Raw genomic sequence first — 19,690 nt, forward strand, 5'->3', positions numbered from 1 at the left:
TTCCTATATATAGTTATATAAATCTGTTATGTTTTGGTCCCTTAGCCTCATTACCTCTTCGCATCCCCTTGTCGTTCCCACTGAATCCCCTCTTCTTCCCAGCATGTTCCCCTCCTTGTCTTATATTTCTGTTGTCTGCTTTAGTTTGTGAGCTGCGTAGTTTAATCAAAGCTGCATGAGAATGGGTGGGGTTATTTAATCAAGCAAGGGTAAGTTTCTAGTGGCTACACCACAGAAGAAAATGATTAATGTCTGTTTCTGAAGAGTTGTTTACAAAGGCACAAAACTGAAGTACTTCTCATTAGGCAGCCATCATATTCTGTTTAATGAGAAATAGGACACTAAGCATACATGCTTTGGTTTGTAACCTCAGTGCTTGCGTTGGCTTCTTCTGTTTTGAAATCATGCTGTAAACACAAAGTTGTAATGTGATATTATGGTTTGCATCTTTAAATCTGGGAAAATAAGTAACTTATCATAAATATTGGGATCGCCAGAAAAATGGCTTAGTGCTTGTTTATTATCAGTTTCAGAACTAGTTGGTGGTATTGATCAAAATAAGATATTTTTTTTTCCTCATTGATAGGCATAACTAATGGGGTTATTTTTCACATTTTTGTAGTACAAGTGGACGCAATCCAGTAAGGAATTGTGGATATTGGTGGTACATTAAAATCTCAGCTGGCTGAGGTGTTATGAAGGAGATAGACCTAAGGCCCAATCTTCCTACTCCTGGTAGATATGATATATATGTTCAGGAAAGTAATTTATTTTTCAACAAAATTAGAAAGACTTTTCAAATTTAATGATTTTTCTGTAAGGGGAGAAAACACATGCAGGTAAACATTCATCCGTACCACTTTATTTTGTTTTGGGGAGTTTATTTTACTAGCCACATAATTATTGATACACACATTAGGCTAGCTATTTAAAAATGCTCCACATAGCCTATGTAGGTATTTTCCTCACCCTTCTCTTCCTGTGGGCCAGGTAATGCTACATTGAGGGCATATTCATTTTCTCTTACTGCTTTATCAGTGTACCATGTATCTCTTCATCCTCTTACAGTTTAGTAGGCTAGAGGCTCAGCTTTGACTTCATTAATAAAAACCCAAGTTGTTTCACAGGCTAGGTTTGTTGCTGCAGACTGTAAAAGAAGTGGATTTCTCCCACCTTTCACTGTTGTGTGTGTGTGTGTGTGTGTGTGTGTGTGTGTGTCTCAATTATTTTTCTTTTTCTGTGAAGTGAGATGTGTCTTCTAGTAATATCAGATACTAATCCACATTCTCACCAATGTGACTTTCTAAATGTGAACTGGAAAATGGTGACATCAGTGGACATGACAAACTGGAGGGGGAAAAGCCCATGAAGCTTTAACCCTACACAAAGAACTAGAGGCAGCAAAGAAAATCTAGATTTGGGACAGGTTCTTCAAAAGGAAGAGCATGCCAATTGGTCAGATCTGAAATCATACATACAAGCAACATTATACTGACCTGGCCAGTTATATTTAGGAACGAACGAATACACACACACACAGACACACAGACACACAGACACACAGACACACACACACACACACGTACACACATGTACACACATATTCATACAATAACAATTAATGAAAAACAAAGCCATGATTTTGAAGGAGAGTTGGGAAAGCCATATAGGAGGTTTTGAAAGGATGAAAGAAAGAAATGTAGTCATAATCTAAAAATATAAGCCAAAAATTAGGAAGGAACAAAAAACACAATGACAAAGGCAACCTATAAAAGAAGTCATTGTATATTGTTATTTCAGAACAAGCAATGTTTAAGTCTCCACTTTTTAAAATATAAGATAATAACATTCACAGATTTTGGAGATTTGGAAGAGAGCATCTTTAAGGGATTAAGGGAGTCTAACCATATGCCTACAACCAAACATACATGTTAGCAAATGATAGAGAAATAATTGAGAGTCTACTTTGCATACATAATTGGTGTCTGCTTAAAAACAGGAGCTTAACATTTTAATAGGTGATTCTGAATGTTTCAGGAGATATGCACTCTTCTATTATCAACTTAGTATTAAGATTTTTATTCTTAAGTCAATTAGTTTTCTTATACTAAAGTGTGATGTAATTTATTGTTAGACTTTGCTTATTTTGAGTATATCCAAGGTAGATCACCTTATTAACTTATAGCATTCTATATGCATATAGCTTTTAACCATATGAAATTGTGTTTTGGGCACAAATTTATCTGTTTTGCTCATCATTGATGTAATGTATGTGTTAGTTATGGATTGTAGTAAACAGGCTTTTAGCTTTGTGGATGCTCATATTTGTTAGTCTTATTTGCTTTTTTGAATTTATTCTAAATGGTAGAACTTAAAATTTGTAAGTGTTGATGAGTAAAACTTTTTATTATTATTGTAAACAGACTGCTGCTTTCTCACAGCTAGGCTAGGTGTTGGAGCTCCTGCTTTTTCCTAGTCTTGATTGGAATGTAAAATTAAAGACTCTGTTGGAGGAGATACAGCATTAATTGATGAGTATAGCGTAATGTGTATTCTACATCTTCTTCATAATATATACATACATGTAAATCATTCATCCATATATCATGAAACACATAATTCACATTCTTCCAATTTTCCATTTTGATGTCTCAGAAAAGAATTGTTACAAATGACTATTTTTTTAATTTTTAAATTTTATTTTATTAATTTATTCTTATTACATCTCAATGGTTATCCCATCCCTTGTATCCTCCCATTCCTCCCTCCCTCCCATTTTCCCCTTACTCCCCTCCCCTATGACTGTGACTGAGGGGGACCTCCTCCCCCTGTATATGCTCATAGGGTATCAAGTCTCTTCTTGGTAGCTGGTTATCCTTCCTCTGAGTGCCACCAGGTCTCCTCATCCAGGGGACATGGTCAAATATGAGGCACCTGACTTTCACAAATGACTATTTTTAATGAAAATAAAACTGACTAGAGCATCTAACCATTGTTAGGAGAATTTTGATTATAAGCTATCAGATTTGGTTGGTAGAGAAATGTGTCACTACTTTTAGGTGGCTCATTGAGAGAGAGAGTGGGCAGGGAGAGGGGCAAAGGCTCGATATATTGAGACTGTGCTTGCTCCGTGTTGGTGCTGGTCTGGAGACCAGCAACAAGAATAGCTATCACTGCATAGGTTTGAATACTATTTCCTTTGTCCCTTGATGCTTACTTTCTGGTGGTGTAGTGGTTTCTGATGATACCTCTGAAATGGGACTGGAGAAGGGATTTTTATAGGTTTCTACTGAAATGTAGATATGATCAAGAAAACTTCATTCATTTTTTTTAATACATTTCAATTTCAATTTCAATTACATCTTTATTGTAAATCCCCTCACTCTTATCTTCCAGTTGCCACTCTCTCTCCCTCCATCCCTCTTTCCCAACCCCTCCCTCTTCTGCTCTATTCCCCTCCCCTAGACCTCTAACGGTGGGGTCCTCCTCCCCACTATCTGACCACAGCCTATCAGGTCTCATTTGGAAAACCTGCATCCCCTTCTTCTGTGTTCCCATAGGGCCTCTCCACCAAGGGGCAGTGATCAAATCTCAGGCACCAGAATTCATGTCAGAGGCAGTCTTCCACTCTCCCCTTCCCTTCTCCATGTGAAGAATGAGCTGTTTGTGGGCTACATCTGAACAGGGGGTTTCTTGCAATGTCTTTGGTTGATGCATCAGGAAAACTTCATTTTAAAGTCTGGCTTTGAACGATTAGAAGTCTTATCCCATTTATTGTGTCAAACTCAATACCTCTTCCAAATTGCTACACACTTTTGGATGTTTGATATCAAACTAAATTTCTGAATTTGGAGGCTATTCCAGAGCTTGTTTTGAGTCTTCCTAGTAGAATTTGTTTACAGTGTTCACTTAAAACTTTCACCTCCAACTTTTATGTGAATTGGATAGTAGATCTGGCTGCGGCTTAGTCAGATCATTCCTGTTTCCAAGAGGTCACTAGTGCTATATCTACATCCTTGATTTTATTGTTCCTTATTTCCTTCAATCAGGACCATTTTTCTCTCTTTTTCTTTAGCTTGTGAAATAAAACAAGCTGCTCCGGAGCAACAGAACATTATATTTAACAAGGTTATCCTACCTGACAAGGTGTTTATGTAGTTTTTCATGATTTTACTAATATACGGTATGATTCTCACAAAATATTCATAGTAATCTTCTCTTCTTTGCCTAGTACCTAAGCTGTCTTTGACTGGGGAGTGCTCAGACTCTCCCCAATCAAAGAGGAACTAGGCTGCATATTTGTGCTGGAATATGTGGGAATGGTTTTCCTATGAAATAGTGTTTAGATCTTGTCAAACTTTCACCCAATTGTAGCCAAACTACTAGTGTGCTTTGAGGTCATATATAACTACAGACTCATTCGGCTTCAAAACTGTGTATTCAACCTTTTCAGAATTATCTGCCCCCTAGGGAAAACATACTTAGCTAGCTCCCTGTAGTCTTGTCTTTGGGATGTCCTGGTGTATCATGTTCCTTAGTTTTCTTTTGTGACCTTGCATGACCCCGATTCAGAATAATGTATGTATGTGTGAGCTGTGGTGACCAGACTAAGACCATTCATTAGAAGCAGGGAGGTGTTGAAAGCAGCACCCTTTCCCCCTACATATGTTGAAAGCAAAATATGGATATCTGATTGTGGCATTCTGTATTGCTGTGAGTCAGTAGAGCTAGGAAAGCAATTTTCTGCCTGAGATTCTAATGAAAGATGAATAAAGACAAGTTCCTCACTACTTATCTTTACCATATTGGCTGTGCTATTCAGTATATAAAGACAATGGCCTTTGTTCAGGCCTCCTAGGACTAATCAGGACTCTCTTAGATTAGACTATTTTAGACTACAACAGGAAGACAGCAAGACAAGAGTTAGCCTTTTCTCTTTCATGTAACATATACAGTTTTTTTTTCTTCTTTAGGGAATCTTCTTGAAGAGCTTTTAATAACTGTGTGTGCAAAGCATTAATATTAGTAGAATGTGCTGTTTACTTATTTTAGAAATCTGCATTGCTTTCTTTAAACACCAACATAATCTAGAATAATGATGTTGTTATCACCCTGGTAAAGATTGGAAAATATTTAACAGAAAGGGTAGCAATTGAAGCCAAACATCTCTGCATATTTGAAATAACTGCACTAAGTTTTGTAGCATGCCTTTGTGGGGAAATGGAGCCCACAGGCACTTCTGTGCAACTGTAGAGGTACTCACAGGCACGTATCCTTTTTAGACCGAATCAAAGAGCTAGCTTTCAGGTTTTGATTTCATTCTTCCATGTGGTAGAATGAAGTGTGCTTCTTTGGAGGCTACATTTGACATATTGGATTGTTGTTGTTGTTTTTATTATTATTGGTATTATTATTATTATTAGCCACTGTATTTATTAGTTTCACGTTAAAAAACTGGTAGCTGTTAAAACATTGGTTTAGATTTGAACTTGAGTGTTGGAAGACATTTGTGAAAATATTTTGTTTTTGTAGTGTGGCAGCTGTAAGCATTATGATCATCTTAAAGAGAAACATTTTTTCTTTACTGATTATTTTTAGGGACAACCATGTCTTGCCTACATCCTCAAATATTAAGTGCTTTTTACAGTGTGCAGAGTAAGAGACTTGCCATGACTCATTAAGTATGCTATTCTCTTAAGAGAGGGCACATTAGTTGGTAACACTTCATTTTGGGTTGATTTTATTTGAAGTAACTTTATATGTGCCGTGTGTGTGTGTGTGTGTGTGTGTGTGTGTGTGTGTGTGTGTGTGTGTGTTTTGTAAATTGAACTACAGAGCTCAAAATATTTTCTGACAAGATTCAGAATTATTAGCATACTAATTTAAAGTTATTCTAATATTTGAATCCTCAGGCATTTGAATAAATGAAATGGTAGAAAAATTTGAAATTGACTTGCTTTTAATCTACAATGGATTTCAAATAGGAAACTGTCATATGTGCCAGTGTATAGATTCATTCAATTTTATATTTCAGTATTTTTTTAAATGAAAAAAATTAAAGTCAACTCAGCATTTTTTCCAACAAAGTCTTCAGTCTTGAGCAAATTTTGTTCTAAGACTCCACTCTGATTTAAAAATGAATATCTAGGTTTTATTTTGATTTGTTCCATTTTCTAGCGTGGACAGTTCAAAACTCATTAAACATCTCGGTGTTTTTCTGCTCCTGGGAGGTTTCCATGCTGATACTGAACTTAACTTAGTATGGGCACCTGAATTCTAGTTCTCATCCTACCTTAGACCCATGTGTACCTGGGCTTTACAGGTGTGTGCCATTTCAGTTTTTGTTGTGTCATAAAGCATTAGTCTAATATTTAATCTCCTCTTACTGTGTGTAAAGGAAGGAAAATTCACATTACTGTACTGAATAGTTCTTTCCTCTCTGTTCCTCTCCTTCCTCATGTTTGGGCTCAAACCTATGACTGACCGTGGGCATGCTAGATGAGAGGTCTACTGTCACGCTACATTACCAACCTTCTGCTCTAAATTTTTTAAAGTATTGCATATTTTGTGTTGTGCTGTTTTAGCTTGTTACGTTCTTATTCAGGAACTAAGTAACTGACACAGTTATATACAAAACCAAGTGGACAAATGTAACTCACAGAGTTTAAAAAAAATTGTCAACATTTAAACTAAGGCGGGCTAAATGAGCTATCCTCCACCTTACCACAATATCTACTTCATGTCCCCCAGCCAGGCTCCTCATTTTCCTATTTGAGAAGTCAATATAACCCTCTTACTTTACAGTTAGTGTCACATTTAGTCACACTGAACTTTGCCACAAATAAATGTGGCATAAATATCTAGTTAGTCCTTCTACTGAAGCCATAATTATTCCTTTTACTGAAGCCGTTCAAAACTATTAAGAAGCTTCCTGTATTATGGGAAAATGAAAGCTGGGGGAGGAGTGCGTGTACTGCCATTTCTCCACCTTTCAGGTCGCCCCAAAAGACATTGTTTTATTTTACTGTCTGTATCTGTATATAGTCTTCATACAGTGCTCCCCATCTAAAGGATCAAAGTCTTGTATAGAATGCAAGAGATCTGTAATAGATTATAGCCAATTCACAAAAGATAACAGTTCATTTGATAATGCAAACATTTGGTAAGTAGCAAATGAAGTTTTCATTTAATAAATAAAATCTATAGGAAATATAAATGATAGTATAAATATTTCTTACATAACTGAATAGTCTCTTCAGCATAACAAAATAAGACCAATAATACCCTCCAATACTGTCAGATTAGTAAAAAAAAAAAAAAAAAAGCTAGGAGGAAAACCTACGCGCTCCAAAGGTCCATACCTGGGGCTGTTCATTGTAACCCATGATAAGTGCCTCACTCTGTGTTTATTGTAATTTGCTGCTCGTGGGTCTAGTCTAATATTCTTCAGTCTTAATAACTTATTTTGACATATTGTAATTTAATTCTTTGAGAATTAGAATGAAAATTGGTCATTTATATAATACCAGTGATAATAGTAAGGATTGAACTATATAGAATATCTCTGCTGAATTTGTGTGGATATATTTTGATTAGGAATGGCTCTGCTTTATGACTGTATCTTTTTAATATCTTTTGTTCTTTGCATTCCTAATAGCCTAGAGACTTTTGCAACATAGGTTTTATTTTTCATTCTCAGGCTGGCTCTCCTTGTTGGGAGGAAATCTGACCCAGCTACATATTGCTATGCCTCAGTGGCTTTTTGTGACCTTGCTATAAGCATTCCTGACCCCCTCACTCTTAGTATTTTTCAGGCTTCTAGAACCAATAGCACAAGATCACCAATGTCAGGGTCTTCTGCCATCCAACCTCATTCAGATTATAAAAGACATGTGCCATGCAATCTAGAATCTTATTATTTGATAGCACATAATGTCTAGTTGGGACATTATTCTCCCATTATTTGGTAACTCCATTTGTATGTGTATTGTTTTAGGGAAACTAATCATCTTTAGTTTAGTAACCCAGACTCAGAAAGATAAACATTGCTTATTTTCTCTCATATGCAGATGCTAGCATTTAAGCTTCAGATATGTGTTTCATTTAGAATATACACATACATTATGTAGTTAGTAAGAGACCATGGGGGAGGAAGGGAATCTATAAAGGAAGGGGAACTAGAACTATAGGAAAGGGATAATGAGGGGGTGAAACCTGAAGCATTAAATGGGGCTGTAGATGGGAGCAAAAGGGTAAAGGAGGTAATTGGAGAGGGATAACTAATCCTGAAGGCCTTCTGAAAAAGGTATATGGAGACTAGTGTCTGTTTTGTCATGTTTGTTTTTCATATTTTCTTCTTCTTTCTCTCCTCGTCCTCCTCCTCCATCTCAACTATGTAACACTGAGTATTGTCTCAGTGTTGGTGATCCTCCTGCTTCTGCCTCCTAAATACCAGGATTACTGTTGTGTATCTTTATGCCCAGATCTGGATTTCTAGTTTTGTGTGTGTACAATGCTGCTTTTTGTTACTATGGGTCTGTGCATTGATTAGAAATCAGATATTATAATATTTCAGCATTGTTTTTTTCTGTTGCTATGTATAATTGAATCTGTAGATCTATTTTGGTAAAAGGATCATTCAGTTTTGCTTTTTTTTTTTTTTGCCTTTTTTATGGTGACAACTTGGTTTAAAGAGTCTTTAGAAGACTGAAATAGAGAACATCTTCCTTATTTTACTATGATTGATATGGGAATTGTCCTCAAAGGAAAACCTACATAAAGCATCTTTGTTGAGAACTTGGCATTTAAGAGTTAATATTCACTTCTCTCCATATTTTAGGTATTGTACCCTAAAAGCCCATTTTCTTATATAATATACAGGGAAGAAAATATTTTTGTTTTTCACCCTGATCTAATTTAACTTATAAGTGATGAGCTAATAACCTTCAAGAACAATGTTATTGGTGGGAGGAGCCTAGATTACATTATGAAGTGTAGACTTTTTAAGCCAGCTTTTACTTTTTTTCAATTGGATTTCTTAAGGACAAACATTAGAATACTCTTTGATTTGCTTTATAGTATGAGTCATTTGTTATATTTATAATCATTTTGAAAGATACTTTCTTGGATTTAAAAACAAAGCAACTTTACAAACATACTATATGCATAATTAGAAAATAAGGATCCCTTGTTCCATTGGATTGTTTTATGGTCAAGAATGCCCTTGAACTTCTCATCCTCCTGACTCTACCTCCCAGATTCTGGGATTATAGTCATGTGCCCCTGCATTTAGTTTATGTGGTACTGGTGAACTAGCTGAGAATCTCCTATAGTTAGGCAGATGTTAGTTGCCAGAAAGTTACTGACAAGAAATTTTGAAATACCATTTCAATTTTAGATATTATCTTCTCTGTATTATTATATGATCGTGATTGAAATTATATGTGAATGAGATGAGGAAAACACCCCCTATGTGTTGAAAATTCCTCTTTGCTATGGAGATTCAAGTGGATATTTTATACATTTTGGTCATATAACCAGGTTCTTTGTTGATTGTGGACAATCCTCCTTACACAGTTGTATATGTAAGATCCTAAAAGCTTGATATTGCTCTCTTCTCCAGTCTTGTTTGACACTGGGCTACAAAAATTTCTATTCTGAACATTTCCTTTTAGACCACCTTCTACTGAGCTCACTATTCAAGTTGTTCAGGGTAGAAAGCCAAGGAGGAGAGTTTCTCTGAACTCTTTTCACCCTAAGGCTGTCTCAGGCTTATCAAATTACATTTCACTCTCAAAAAGTTCCAGGGTTGCTGTTTCTTTTTGATTTTTCTCAAGATCAGTTTTTAGACAAAGCAGCCCGAGAATTATCTCATTAGTTCCTTAAAGCTGCGCAATAAGGCAAAATCCACTTCTGTATTCCTGTGGTCACACTTGTTTAAATCCATTTCCATAAGGCACATTCTGTTGTTGTTTTTAATGGATACTTACATCACATTTGTAGCAGCATTTTAGGAGATCAGCTCCTAGAGGCACAGAGTGGCTAAGTTGCTTAAGTTTACTTTGTTGAAGATGGGCTTTTTGTCTTTCAATTACCTTGCTGTGTTGCATCAAGGTTTTATAGTTGTTCAGTGAACTGATCTTGAAGCCTTTGTTTTCTCCTATTCCAGTCAATAATAATAGAACTTTGAAGGAATAATCTTTTCTATATTATATATTTTTTTATTAATTTATTCATATTACATCTCAATTGTTAGCCCATCCCTTGTATCCTCCCATTCCTCCCTCCCTCCCACTTCCCCCCCTACTCCCCTCCCCTATGTCTGTGACTGAGGGGGACCTCCCTCCCCATATGTGCTCTTAGGGTATTGAGTCTCTTCTTGGTAACTTGCTATCCTTCCTCTGAGTGCCACCATGCCTCCCCATCCAGGGGATGTGATAATGAGTGAGTTCACCCAGAAGCAAAAAGAGTTAAATGGTATATACTCACTTATATCGAGACACTAGTCCAAGGGGCACGTACCATGAAAAACTTTACTTACCAGGAAAGTGGGTCAGAGGAGAGGACATCCTATTGAGACTTTAGGTGAGAGAAGCCTGGGAGAATGAGGAAATAGAAGGATTGAGAGGGTCCTGGAAACCAACAAGAGGAGCTTTATGACAGAAGGATCTGGGTCCTGGAGTCCTCCTCAAACTATGGCACCAGTCAAGGAAAATATAGGCAGTAAACTTCGAACCCCTACCCAGACTAGCCGATGGACAGGATATTCTCCACCTCTGAGTGGAGAAGGAGATCTGACTTTCACACAAACTCTGGTGCCCCGTCTATATTGTATTTTTTAAGGTAACTAAACCTGAGCAGTTTGATTGATTTAGCCCTTAATTAATAAACTTGAGAGAATGGGAGCATCTTTTTTACACATTGGGTATAACAGCTTGTTAGGGCTATCCTAACAGCCTGCTGATATTTTGTTGACTCGGCTCTCTCCATTGATAGACTCATGTCATCACATCACATTTGTCGTTATTGTGTTGCTTTCATTCTAGGCAGACATTGTTTTTCTTGGTGTTCTTTTTTTTTTTTTTTCAAAATCTTTAATAACCTCTTGTGTAGTTCGCAGTCATCAAATCAGCAAATGCTCAGTGGCCACCTTTTTGTCCTGACTTTTGATGAGGTACCTAGTTTGATTTTATATACCAAATCTAAGTTTCTGAATACATTCCTCTTTTACTGTAGCTTGCATGCTATGATTCCCACAGAAATTTGAAGTCCATTCAAAGTGTAGAAGTCAAATGTATACAAAATAGGTTTCCGAGAACCATTGGGGGAAAATCCAGCTAAAGGCTGTCTTTGTTTCCTTAGATATTTTTTTTCCCCTCAGAAATACGCTTCTGCATCTTTTTCTGACCTATCTTCTCTAGGGTTGTCTCAATATTTATTCTCCTCAGACCTAAGCTTATTAAAGGAGAGTGTGTTACTGTTGTTATTTTCAATGTCTTTATGCTTCAAGGAAATTAGGAAGCTTTTGCTACAAGTTCAAGCTTTTACTTATTTTCTTTTACTTGAACAATTGAATCATAAACCAACATATCTGTACATTTCTAAAGACTGATTGTTCATATTCCTATTCTAAGATAATTAAATAAAAATAACTTTGAACCGTAAACATTGCAAAGCTAAGTACTAGATTTATGTGGATGAACAGGATTCTTTTCCGAGGAATGGTTAGTTCAATTTACATTTACTGTTAAGATGAAAATGCTAGGGAAATAAAAGGAGCTTAGGGTATAAGTAACCAGAACACATTATGGTGGTGTGAAATTCTCAAAGAAAAACTTCAATAAATTTCAGAATAGAAATTCTTTGCACAGCATCAGACTAATTAAAAAGCCACTTTGGCAGTAGAGGCTCTGAGAAGAGGAAGCTTCAGTGTTCGGGGATTCCAGTGACTTGTATTGAGGACAGTAATTCATGTTGATCTCCATGACAGGGGATACGAGAGTCTCATTGCTAGAGTCATATATTGGAGATACTGAATGTCAGATATGGAAATTCATACTTTATTCTAAAGTTAAAACAGTGCTAAAAACTTAAGATCATATTTGAGAGAAGTTAAAGTAACATCTGTAAGGATAGATTGTTAAGAGACTGTAAGTGCTTACGTTGGCAGCACATATACTAAAATGGGAACAGTACAAAGAAGATTAGTATGGCCCCTGCACAAGGGTGTCACATAATTTATGAAATGTTCCATATTTTTGGTGTATTTTTTGTCTATTCTTTATTACCTTAGTAGTTTCATGCTATGTATGTACTAGAGGAAACCTTTTGTCTATGAGAAACATGGAAACTAATGTATTTACAGCCATTGCTACAATGTATTTTTCTGTCTTGTTTTATATGTATGTTATGTGACATTCAAAAATTTTTTGATTGTGAAAAGGATACAAAATGCAAAATCCACAATTTTGATAACTGAAACTTGCCAATTGTTTTGCAGTACTTTATTATATTGGGTGTCTTGTCTCTCTTAGGCTTTTAGTTAGCTGATGAATGAATACACTAGACAGTTGTGTTTTAGTTGGGATTTTACATAGTTTGTATTTTATTTTATTATGTTTTAAAAGATTTATTTATTTATTATTATTACATATACAGTGCTCTACCTGCATGTACACCTTCATGCCAGAAGAGGGCTATCAGATCACATTACAGATGGTTGTGAGCCACCAAGTGGTTGCTAGGAATTAAACTCATGACCTCTGGAAGAGCAGTCAGTGCTCTCAACCTGTGACCCATCTCTCCAGCCCCATAGTTTGTATTTTAATTCTTTGTTTCTTTGCTGTTTCTATTAGCCTACAGAATTATTTTAAGATGTGTTATAATACCAACCTTAAAAAAAAAAAAAAAAAAAAAAAAAAAAAAAAAAAAAAAAAAAAAAAGGAAAAGAAAAGAAAAAGGAAAAAAAAAAAAAAGGTCCTAAATTGAGAAGTTGTTTAAATGTATTTTGCTAAGACTTAGGGTTTGTCTGAAGCTGATGCAGTGTTGCCAGAAGTAACAGATGTAGTAGATGTTTTATTGGCAGAGTTAATGGCAGCTAGTATTACGCTCAGTATGTAATGCTGGAAGAGTTACAAGGGTATGAAATTATGAAACATCTTGGAACTATTCATAACTGTAGAATTCCTATTTGTAATTTAAGAAGTTGGTTTAATTTGACATTAAATTTATGACTTCTTGTTGGAATACCTCTTAATATTAGAACTCTAGCCACATATAGCATCTTACATCTTTCATAGCAGCTGCACCTTGGAGACAGGGGTGCTGGTAGGGAGTTTCTCGTCAGAGTGGGCTACCTGGATACATCCTGTTTCCAAAAATAAAAAACAAAATTTTAGAGGTCTGCTAAGGGAAATTTGACAGTGGAAATTAAACTTGGAGTTAATTTACATGCATGTGATAATTGTGCTACTAATATACTAGGCTCATGTGTCAAAGGCATTGTTTAATCACCTGTTCTGTTACCAGATTTGTAAGAAATTATTAAAGTATAGCAGGTAAATCATTGAGACTGTTAACCGTATCATTACTTGATGCATAGATTGTTGGTTTCAATTTTATTAAATTTTGTGACGTTTTTATAGGAGGCTTAATTTATAACTTATGACTGACCCCTATATAGTCATGGGACACAATCTTCTACTAGGCTCAAAATAATTTCATAGTTATCTTAGTCTTTTACCTTTCTCGAGTAGGTATATTTGGTTCTTTAATGTTATGTTTGATGTAATGTAGAAGAGACTTCATTTGCTCACGATTTTGAGTTACTTTGCAAGAACTTATTTTATTTTATGTGTATGAGTGCTTTGTCTGTATGTATGTTGGTGTACCACCTATGTGCCTGGTGCCCACAGAGTCAGAAGATGGTGTCAGATCCCATGAAACTGGAGTTTTGAATGTTTGTAAGCCAGATGAATGGTTGCACTCAAACTTGCATCCTTTTGCAAGAACAAGGGCTTTTAACTTCTGAGCCATCTCTCCAGCTGCAAGAGTTTATTAATAAAACCAAAGTAAATTGTTTTAAACATTTATTTATTCATATTGTGTGTGCATGCACACATGTATATTGAAACATGTACACCATTTGTATACTGTACAACTTGTAGAGTCAGTTGTCTTCTTGTGCCATGTGAGTTATGAGACAGAACTCTGGTTGTCAGGCTTAAAGCAAGTACTATTACACATCCAGACATATCATGAGTGACTCACTGCTTAAATTATTCTAATCACAGGCTGGAGAGATGGCTCAGAGGTTAAGAGTATTGTTTGCTCTTCCAGAGGTCCTGAGTTCAATTTGCAACAACCACATGGTGGCTCACAGCCATCTAGAATGAGATCTGGTGCCCTCTTCTGGCAGGCAGGAACATATGCAGGTAGAATATTGTATACATAATAAATAAATTGTTAAAAAAATTATTCTAATCACGTATTTATTGACATTCCAGAGTCATATGGCAACTTTGCTTAGCTACAGTATAACGCCTTAATACAGAAATCTACAAAGGGCTCACTGCTTTTATTCAAACATAAAAATGGGGCAGCTTTATTTGTTTGGGCCTCTGGTAAGAATAGCACTCTCTGGAAGATTGTCTCAGGAGTGTATGTAGGCACAGTCATATGTCTCATTAGGGGAGCTGAAAGATGGTTGGGGCCTCGTTTGCTCCTTTTATACAAGGATTTTTATAAGATAAGGACAAGTAAGAGAAGCCCCAAAGGTGCACATCAACTACTATGAAAACTATTTCATGAATTCAATAAATTAATTCACTAGGCCTCATCTACCAATATTCATTCCCTGTGTACCAAGCTTTAAATTACAGTGGACGTTTGACGATGTTCAGATCATGCCTAATTTGGCACAAACACTCCATATTGTATGAATGCTTTTGAATTTTGATGCATATCTGGGATAGTAATCATTTCATATAAACACTGCATGTTCTTCTACAGATTCTTATTGGGTATTTGTGATAGTAGAATAACCTCTCCTTTGCTGGAAAACCTTTGGAGAAACACTCATACTTCTCTATAACTTATTCTTGCTACACAGCTCATATAAATGTACCGAGTATTTTAAAAATATTTATTTTCTCATTTCTAAGTGTGAATACCTACATTTCACATGTTCTGGGTTTTTTTTAAAGATGTAAAACATTATCATTTGTATTTTAATTAAACATTCATATTCTGCCTAAGGGCTTGATATATAGTTAGCAATATATTTCATTGTTGGTTTTGTTCCATCTCTTCATGTTTCAGTGCACTTGTCGGAATGACATGGTGAAGATATCAATGGATATATTTGTGAAGAAATTTCAACCAGACAGATACCACATTTGGAAACAAGGAAAGGATATATATACTATTGACCATACAAAGCCCACTCCAGAATCTACCCCAGAAGTAAAAATATGGCTACAGAGGAGGAGAAAGTTAAAAAAAGCTTCCAGGAGGTAAGGACCCTGCTACATCCTGTTCATAGTATGTACTTTCATGAAGTGGATCATGGAACCACATGTTCTCAAGGGCTATTTGTTTATTTTTGTTCCTATTATTCATATCTTAATATATTACTGAAAATTTGAGGTATGTTTAGCTTTTAAGTTGATGGTAGCAGAATTTAGGAACAGGTTTTCACACAAAGAGAATATTCCTGAAATTGATGTACATGGTGACTGGAACAATATAGAATATTTTAGAATTCTCCCATTTATTTATTTTAAACATGCGTTTGTGCTTTACATTGTCCACTATATTTTAAACAACTTTGATAATTAGATTTTCAACTCTTATTTGCTACCATTTTAAAAAATTTTTTTTTTCGTTTTTTTGTTTTTGTTTTTGTTTTTTTTTTTTTTTTGTTTTTTTTTTTTTTTTTTTTTTTTGGTTTTTCAAGACAAGGTTTCTCTGTGTAGCCTTGGCCATCCTGGATTCACTTTGTAGACCAGGCTGCCCTCAAACTCACAGCGATCCTCTTGCCTCTGCCTCCCGAGTGCTGGGATTAAAGGCATGTGCCACCATGCCCGGCTCATTTTTAAAAATTTTAATAGCGATTTCTTTCATTTGTTAAGTAGCTGAGGTACTTTTTCTCCCTCATCTGTATGCTTCTTCTGTGGAATTTTATTCTTTTGGTTTTATCCTTTTTTTCTCCTTCTTTCTTTTTTCTTCTTTCTCTTCTTCCTTCTTCTTTTTTTTTCCTCTTCTTTTTTCCTCCTCCTCCTTCTCTTCCTCTTCCTCCTCCTCCTCCTTTTTTTTCAAGACAGGGTTGCTCTTTGTAGTTTTGGCTGTCCTGGACTTGCTTTGTACCCCAGGCTGGTCTCAAACTCACAGCTGCTTTTGCCTCCCTGAGTGTTGTGACTGTCCACACCTGGATATTGGTTTATTCTTTTCTAAGACTCAGAGGGATCCAAGGGATCCAAATCATCCCTGACCTCGTTATCCAACAACGATCACCCATCTCAGTATTTTATATAGTCTTACATGTGTATTTATTATAAATAATATAAAAATATATACCTTTTTCCAAATGAAGCTATGCTATATTAACAATTGAGTGACCATATATGTGAGTGCTTTTATATAATTAAATTATTTCCTATAGCATAATTTGTAATACCTACATGTTTTTGGTCTCCTACAATTAGGATTGCATTAACTCTGTTTGTACTGTAGTAATACTATAATTTTAACATTTTGCTAAAAAATGTATTACTTATTTTGTGCTTGAATTTATTTTTTGTTAGTTGGAATGGTTGTGAGGATTAGAAATTTCAGAACATGGAATTGTGGTTCCCCCTCTTTTTAAAAATAGGGTTTCAACTATGCTATAGCTAGCCTAGAACTCATTATATAGAACAGGCTGACCTGTAACTCAGAGACAGATACTTGCTTCTGCTTTCCCAGTGCTGGAATTTTATATCTGGAAAATGTTTGCCTTTTTAAAAGATAGGTGGGTGGTACATACATGCATACATACATGCATACATACATGTATACATACATATATGAATGACAACTAGTCAATAGCTAATCTAAGGATATTAGTATTTCAGCTGTAGTTTACAGCAAGGATTTTCAAATTTTTGTTTGAAAATTGGTTCACTAGATCCTGGACAGTGTTTTAACATTTGAAAATAAAATGAATTTAAAAGTAAAACAATGGAGCAGGAGAGACACCTTAAGACCACTGACTGGTCTTCTAGGTGACTCAAGTTGTCAGCACTCACAGGCAGCTAACAACCATCTATAACTCCCATTTTATAGGATCTGCCACCATCTTCTGGCTTCTGTAATCATTTCATGCACATAGTGCACAGATATACATGTAAGCAAAATAACAGTACACATAAAATAAAAACATCTTTCTTTTAAAAAGTACAGTAGTGTTTAGTGTGTTGAAAATGTTTATTCATGATTTGTGTACTTGTCTGTATACAAATATTGTCTCAATAAAATGCATAACTTCCTGTAAGTATATTCAGGATTTTAGAAATAGCAATTAGCAGTCAGAACGTCTAAAGTCATTCAGGAAACACACCAGTCTGATGCTGTGAGAAACCTGCAAAGCAGCACCATAGTTAAGTGCAGGAGGTGACACTTAGATGGCCAGTGGTTAACCAGTGTCCCTTTCTTATTTCTTACAGGTCCTAGTGTTCAGGAGTGTATTTGTTTTGTTTTGTTTTTGATTTTTAGTCAGTGGCTTAAAGTGATTGTTGATGGCCCTTTACTAATATCGTATTAAGCATGTGTGACCAAAAAGAGTCCCTCACAATCGATCTCTGAGCTGTGCCTGCTGCCTTGGTTCACATATGTACATTGTGAAATTACCTATGTCCTCAATTTATTAAATTAGCATTGGCAGTACGCTAATGCTGGTATCTGTATGTTATTTACTCTATTTAGCTCATGTCTCTGCCTTACTTGATTTTATAGTATTATTTCATGATGTATTTATATTATGAAAATTCAATTGTTATGAAGTCGATTTAAAGCCACTTTAAAACCATTGTGGTTTCAACTTCAGACTTTAATTGTAAAAATTAAATAACTAAATTATTCTTGATAGAAGCATATAATATTAGTATTTGCATTGATATGTATTATCCATTGTGAACTTTTTGCTGTGACCAATTTCCTTTTGTTAATAGCTTCCAGGGCAATAGGTCACTTTCTAAGAGGCCTAAAACTGAGGAGGATGAAGAACCTACTAAATCCAATGGGGAGGAGGTCTCAAACCCTGCCAGGTGCCCAGGGCCCCTCAAGGTCACTGAAAGGCCAGAAAAAACATTTAAACTGGGGAACACAGAAGCATCTTCAGAAGGAGAAACTTCAGATACCAGAACACAAGTATACCCACACTTACTGAATGACAGCGAACTCTCAGGTGAGGAAAGAGCTGATTCCGTCCTCACGTGGCCAGGGCGATCAATAAGCAGCTGTTCTGCAGCTGTGCACTAGGACATTTCCGTGGTCACCTAGCCCTTTCAGTAGCACACAAACGTAAAGGACGATTGAGCTATGAAGAAAAGTGACTGTTACACAATAAGTGATCTGGCTCTTATGTGTAATGGAATTCTAAAATGAACATACTGTAATGGAATTCAACTTAAAATTTACAAAAAGCAAACAAATTATGGATAGTTCTGTTTAGAATCCTTGCTTCAGACTTAATTTAAAGAGCAAAATAAAGGATAAGGCTTTAAAAAGGACCAAAAAATATCTATAGAACCAGTTTAGTGTGTAATATCATTGGTTGCTGCTTTTATATTAATGAACTTTTCAGTCTCATCTAACAGATATACAGAGACAAAGCACTTGTACACATTAAATAAATAAACAAACAAATAAACCTAAAAATAAACAAAGGGCTTGAGTGAGTCAGTTGTGAGGAGTGTAAGAGATAAATTAGTGGAGGAAAATGAAAGAATAGACTCAGTTAGACCTCAAAATGTTGAGCACAGACTTCTATTGGTCTAAGAAGTTAGCTTCAAACACTGCTCAGTATGTGAGGGAACAAGGACCATCCAAGCAGGGTCTGTGAATCCGCTTTCTAGTGGAGAGCAGGAAGGGTGGAGAACTAATTGACTTTAGATAAACTGTTGTTTCAACTGGAGAGTGAGAGATTGCCTGTGTTTGCGACCTCTCTTCCACCCTTCCTGAGCAGTGTTCCCATTTATTTTGTTTTCCCCCAATTATAGAATATTTTTATGAAACTGCTAATCCTTTATTTATTTAAAAGCTACTTTAGCTTTTTATTTGTTTGTTTTTCGAAACAGGGTTTCTCTGTGTAGCCTTGGCTGTCCTAGACTTACTTTGTAGACCAGGCTTGTCTCTAATTTACAGAGATACGCTTGCCTCTGCCTCTCAAGTGCTGGGATTAAAAGTGTGAGCCACTACACCTGGCCAACTTTAACTTTTTTGTTCCTTTAATAATTGAGTTACTTGGTAATTCCTGTTAGCCATTGGTATCCCCCATACGGTATTTCCTTCAGTTCTGGCACTCCTCAAATCTAACTTTGTCCATTATCTAAATCTGGCCTCCCCATAAGACATCACATCTCTTGTATCATTACAGAAAGTGCTTCTTTCCTAACTCACAACGAACTTCTCTAGTCCCTTCCTCCCCTCCCCC

General features: G+C 35.9%; 1 protein-coding gene and 1 non-coding gene across 2 annotated transcripts in view; both read left to right on the plus strand.

The window, feature by feature from the left end:
- Positions 1-19,690, plus strand: part of Kdm4c (lysine demethylase 4C) — a 184,658-nt gene that overhangs the window by 80,006 nt on the left and 84,962 nt on the right. The window contains exons 9-10 of the mRNA XM_051163382.1: positions 15,319-15,512; positions 18,207-18,442. Of these exons, the coding sequence (XP_051019339.1) occupies positions 15,319-15,512; positions 18,207-18,442 (430 nt within the window). The remainder of the gene's footprint in view (positions 1-15,318; positions 15,513-18,206; positions 18,443-19,690) is intronic.
- LOC127208225 (U6 spliceosomal RNA) lies at positions 12,154-12,259 on the plus strand. Its single transcript, XR_007833083.1, has one exon. It is a non-coding gene; the product is annotated as a U6 spliceosomal RNA (small nuclear RNA).

Source organism: Acomys russatus, chromosome 2 (assembly GCF_903995435.1).
Source record: "Acomys russatus chromosome 2, mAcoRus1.1, whole genome shotgun sequence".
In the NCBI taxonomy this organism is placed as follows: Eukaryota; Metazoa; Chordata; class Mammalia; order Rodentia; family Muridae; genus Acomys; species Acomys russatus.